This window comes from Crocodylus porosus, unplaced genomic scaffold (genome assembly GCF_001723895.1).
Source record: "Crocodylus porosus isolate Cpor-Errol unplaced genomic scaffold, CroPor_comp1, whole genome shotgun sequence".
Taxonomy (NCBI): domain Eukaryota; kingdom Metazoa; phylum Chordata; order Crocodylia; family Crocodylidae; genus Crocodylus; species Crocodylus porosus.
In genome coordinates, this window is record NW_017728904.1 from 1,369,051 (window position 1) to 1,374,363 (window position 5,313).

A 5,313-nucleotide genomic window follows, 5' to 3' on the forward strand; every position below is an offset into this window, starting at 1 on the left:
CCCCCAGGGCACCTCCATATTCTGCAGGGGACACGGCCACAGTCTCTTCCCTGGGATCTGTGCTGACTGGGCACAGGTGAGCCCTGTCTGGGGGATCACACCGCAGGCTGCAGAGTAGACCGGGCACTTGGGGCCCTGCCAGCACCGTGCTGTGCAGGGCATCCCAGCCCCACCATGCCCATGCCCTGACCCCATGCCTCTCTTTATTGTCACTTTTCAGGCACAGCACTTGTTTTGTTTTCTTGTTTCTGACTTTTCATTCCTGGCCCAGTCCCTCCCTTCACTGCACCCCCCCCCGCTGCCTGCCTCCGCCTGCCCCAGCCGGTCCAGTGCCAACGCCCACGTCGGCAGCAGGCGCGGGCAGCCCCTGCAGCCAGATCCTGCAGGGAGTCCAAGGACCCACTGGCAGTGCACAGGGTTGGACATGGGGCAGCCAGAAAGTCTGGCTGAGTGCTGGTTTTTCCCACGCTGCCTCTCCCTGCCGATACTGCCGGCCCCGTCGTCGTCATAGCTAAGCGTCATGGCCCTGGCATGCTCCTTCCCACTGTTTGTGCAGGGCATGGCTCTGTCAAAAGAGCCAGGCTGTGGGTGCATAAACAACCTCACGGGACCCCGTAGCTGGGAAGGCAGGGTGGTAGCTGGCCCCACCCTGGGACATGCCATGAGTGGAAACACTGACGGCACCAAGGTGGCCGGAGCAGGATTCTTGTGAAGTTTGTTCCTTTATGGCTCCTCCCAATGGCTTTATGGGCCCATCACCTCCATGGTCTGTTGGGAAATGTCACGGGAGCACTGTCTGCTTGGCCTCTGTGCCACTTGCACACAGCAGCCCCGCAGGGCTCTAGGTAACGCTGCTCGAGTCTGGCATGCACCACGGCTCTGTGCCCTCCCCACCCTGCCTCACTGGTGGACGCAGCTGCCCAGTAGGAGCTCATGAGGATGAGCCCCTGCCCCAGAGCCATGGTGCCAGATTGGCACGGGGCTCGGCAGGGCAAGGAGACAGGCCTGTGGGGCTCAGCGGCCAGCACCTGCTGCATGCCCGGGCTGCATGGGAGGAAGCCAGTCCAGAGTCAAGAGTCAGCACAGACCTTTTTATTGTGAAATGCTATAAATACAGGCCCGCCAGCCCCCCTCCCCCCCGTGGTGTGGCCTCCACCCCCATAGCCTCATCCACACACATGGAGCCCAGCTGCCAGCACAGGCAGAGCCTGAGCCCAGCACCCACGGGGTAGCAGGGCACAGCCCCATCTCCTGTCCCTCGTCTGCCTGGCTCCTTCATGCGCTCAGACCCAGCTGCTCCAGAACCACCCTGGGGCAGTGACGTAGGGCAGGGACAGGGGCGACAGGGCCAGGCAGGAGCAGCCCCTGAGGCGCCACGGCCCCTGCCCCAGGCCACCAAGGTCTTGCCCACGTGCCTGGCTGTGCCTAGGGCCAGCCCAGGCTGCAGCCCGCTCCCGCCTGTCCTGGGCCCGTGCCCCTCAGAGGTTCTCAGACGACAGCGCTGGGTTGGTGTAGGACAAGGCTCTGGAGCCGTTGCCGGAGACCTGGGAGGAAGAAGAGGGGCCACGTTGGAGCCAGCCAAGCACTGGGATAATCTCCCGTTGCCCAGCAACCGGGAGCCCCAGCCTGCGGCACGTAACTGTATCAGTGCCCGTTAACAAACTCATCAGCCAGCGAGAAATAGGGGATACAACGTTTACCAGGGGCCTGTTGGGGTAACTAGAAATAATGGCCACAAACTGGAAAAGAGCTGCTTCAAACTGGACATCAGGAAAAAATTCCAGTGAGGGTTGCCAAAATACGGAATAAGCTTCCACGGGAGGTGGTGCTCTCCCCTTCCTTGGAGGTATTTAAAAGGGGATTGGACAAACACCTGTCTGGGGTCATCTGACCCCAGCACTCATTCCTGCCCAGGGAAGGGTCGGACTCAATGATCTAATAGGTACTTTCTGACCCTAACATCTATGAAATTATGAAATGAGCAGCCAACCTAGCGGGGCCCCTTGTCCGGTGCTGGGGCCTGAGGTGCTACCAATGTTTGCAGTCCCGGTGCTGGGGGCTTCAGTCCCAGCCCTGAGCCACGGGGCTAGTGCTTGGAGCACCTGGTGCCATGGGGCAGGCGCTGGCCCTGCTCCAGGCCACGGCACCACAAACAGCCCAGTGTCGACTGTAAACACTCCTGCCATCACGCGGCTGGGAGTGGCCTCAAGCCACTGTGTAGGGCCTGGCCAGCCCGGGCCCCCTCCCGGCCCCAGGGCCAACATGACTGAGTCACCCCCTCCCTGCGCTTCCTGCTCCCAGTGCCGGCCCACAGCCCGCTGGGGCCCAGGCCAGCCCAGACTCAGTCCTTCCCCGTCCTGCGGATAAGCCAGCAGGGCAGGAGCAGAGGTAAATATTTACCCAGGTTGCTGGTATTTGAACAACCTGAGCGGCCTGCACAAAGTGGAACAGCTGGATCCAACCCTCCTGCCCTGCAGCGCCCAGGCCCCATGTCCGCAAACAGTCCCAGACAGTGGGTCAGGTCGAGTTGGGTCGGGTCGTGCCCAGCTCTGGGTGCTCTCTGCCCCAGCCCCACCAGCCAGCCCCTTGCACCAGGCCTTTGCACCAGGCCATGCCAAATGCAAAGCAGGTGGGGATGGCAGGGCGGGATGAGTCACCCCTGCGCAGGCTGGCTCAGCTCTCACACGCTACCGACACAGCGACACCCCCAGCATGGATGCCCAGACTTGTTGTCTCTATCCCAGCACCATTCCTGCAGCCCTGGAGCAGATGGGGCCCAGCCAGCTGAGCGTGGCGGAGATTTCAGGGGCAGGAGACCTCCAGCTCCCTCCATTTAATCTGCCTCTGCCAAGGCTGTGGGGGCCAGAGCCCAAGGGCAGGAGTGCAGCGGCTGCACCAAAGTCACCCAAGGGAGGGAGGGAGCCGTGAACTCAGCCTGGCTCCAGCTGGGGTCCGTCAGTGCCTACTCAGCCAGGCGTGACTATGACGCTCACCCACGGTCCAGAGCGGAGCCGCCTGGAATCCACTGGTCAGGGATCAGGGCAGGGCCTGGCCAGGCCACGGCCACGCACCACCCCAGCTCCTGCACCCGCACCACCCCTTTGGTCCTGTGCCCTCTGTCCCATTAGCCATTCACGGGGAGAGGAGGGTCACGGGGGCAGTGGCCACGTGGGAAGCAGCCCACACCGCCCATGGCAGAGACCAGCTCCATGCCCACGTCCAAAGGGGGCTGGCCCCGCTCACCTCACTGTAGGGGTTGGGCTTGGTGACAGGTGCCATGTAGCGCCCATGGGTGTGGTAGGTGGGGTACTCGGTCATGGGGTGGTAGGAGTCCTGCAAGCTGAATAGGTCCAGGTTCCCACGGCGGCTTCTGCAGCAGGAGCAGAGGATCTGGAAGAAAGGAGGAGCGGAGAGGGTGAGGGCACCATGGCATGAAGCGCGCCAGTGGGAATGGGTCCAAGGACAAGGCAAAGGACACTCACCAGCAGGATGAAGATGATGATGCTCAGCACCAGGAGGATGCAGACCAGCACGAGCAGGGCAATGCCCCAGCCAGGCACTGTGGATGCTGATGCTGGCCCTGACTGTGAGGCAGAGTCTCCAGAAACAGCTGCAAAGCAAGCAGCAGCTGTCACCACAGGGCTGACCTGGGGGGACAGCAGGGCCCTGGGCCCAGGCAGGGTGCATGCAGCCGGCAGGCATGGACCACAGAGTGGCAGAGGCCACCAGCAAGACACTGGGAGGGGCAGAGCCACTGGGGCCTGGAGATGTGGGTGCTCACCCTGTGGCTCTGGGCTGGCCAGGTCACCTGTGTGGATCACTGGGCATCTGCCCCCAGCTCCCACCACACAGGGATTGAAAGACCCCACCTGGGCTCCTGCTCACCTTGGACATCTTTTATCTGGAGCCCCTTAATCTCATTGTTACTTTTCTCTGCAAGCTGGAGGGCAATGCTTTTGGCACTGAGGCTGGTGTTTGTCTGCCTGTACAGCTGGGTGCATTGCACAATCACCGAGCCGGGGCTACAGGGAAAGAAAGTGTCAGTGGGGCTGGGCCGCAGCCCTGCACCACTGCCAACCCCTTGTACATGCCCCCCATGGCATGCTGCCCGGTGTCCCTGCCACCCCCAGACCCCTACTCCCCGAGGCAGGATGGTACCTGAACTGGAGGTCGGTGTAGCCCTGGTAGTCCTTGTGGTTGGGGCACACGTTGCAGGCATAGACCTCCTGGAACTGGAGCAGATGACACAGCCTCAGACACTATAGCCCCTCCGCCCTCCCTGGTCCTGGTACCAAAGGCCCAGGGCCAAACGCCCAGCAGACTCCTGTGCAGAGACCTCCAGAGCCAGATCTGCACAGGGGTCTCCCTGCCCCAGCTCCATGTACAGCCCCCAGTTCCAGCTATTGGTGTAGACCATGCACAGCATGATGGAGCTCTTGGCCCCACAGACTCCCCCACTCTCCACCAACCCCGCAGGGGCTTCTGCCTGCTTACTATGGTGCGGAGGGTGCTTGCCAGCTGCTTGTAGTAGGAGGATGTGGTGTCATACAGGGACTGGTTGAAGTCCCTGTTGACAATGCGGAAGGAGAGGAAATAGCTGCGAAAGTTCAGGGCCACCATAGAGGTCTGGTTGCTAGTCAGAGGGGAGGAGGAGGTCCTAGGCAGCACAGACATGGTAGACCCAGGGCTTGTGTTCAAGGGAGCGGTGTTAGCTGGTGCGGTCTTGAGAGCTGCGGTGCTGCCGGTGGTTGCTGCCTCGGTGCTGGGGGCTTCGGTCTTGGTGTTGGGAGCTCCAGTGCTGCTGGTGGTTGTGCTCCCAGTGCTGTGGGCTATGGTGCTGCTGGGGGTTGCAATACTGGTGCTGGGGCCTGAGGTGCTACCAATGTTTGCAGTCCCGGTGCTGGGGGCTTCAGTCCCAGTGCTGGGAGCTGCAATGCTGCTGCTGGTTGTATTTCCAGTGCTGGGAGCAGCAGTGCTACTAGTGGTTGTGTTCCCGGTGCTGGGAGCTGCAGTCCCATTGCTGGGGGCTGCGGTACTGCCAGTGGTTGTGTTCTCAGTGCCAGGTTCTGCAGTGTTGCCAGTGGTTGTGTTCTCGGTGCTGGAGGCTATGGTGCTGGCAGTGATTGTATTCTCGGTGCTGGGATTTGCGGTACTGCCAGAGGTTGTGTTCCCGGTGCCAGGTTCTGCAGTGTTGCCAGTGGTTGTGTTGTCAGTGCTAGGGGCTATGGTGCTGGCAGTGGTTGTATTTTCGGTGCTGGGATTTGCGGTACTGCCAGAGGTTGTGTTCCCAGTGCCGGGTTCTGCAGTGTTGCC

The 5,313-nt window shown here is 61.8% G+C and overlaps 1 protein-coding gene across 2 annotated transcripts in view; it reads right to left on the reverse strand.

Annotated features, from left to right (window-relative positions):
* Positions 1-1,077: 1,077 nt before the first annotated feature.
* MUC1 (mucin 1, cell surface associated) overlaps positions 1,078-5,313 on the reverse strand; it is a 6,291-nt gene continuing 2,055 nt past the window's right edge. The window contains exons 3-8 of one of the 2 annotated variants that reach the window (XM_019556861.1): positions 4,495-5,261; positions 4,159-4,232; positions 3,886-4,022; positions 3,483-3,610; positions 3,244-3,390; positions 1,078-1,544 (exon numbers count right to left, since the gene is read on the reverse strand). In XM_019556861.1, coding sequence (XP_019412406.1) covers positions 1,479-1,544; positions 3,244-3,390; positions 3,483-3,610; positions 3,886-4,022; positions 4,159-4,232; positions 4,495-5,261 — 1,319 coding nt within the window. In that variant the 3' untranslated portion in view covers positions 1,078-1,478. The remainder of the gene's footprint in view (positions 1,545-3,243; positions 3,391-3,482; positions 3,611-3,885; positions 4,023-4,158; positions 4,233-4,494; positions 5,262-5,313) is intronic. The other variant, XM_019556860.1, reaches the window with a different exon arrangement.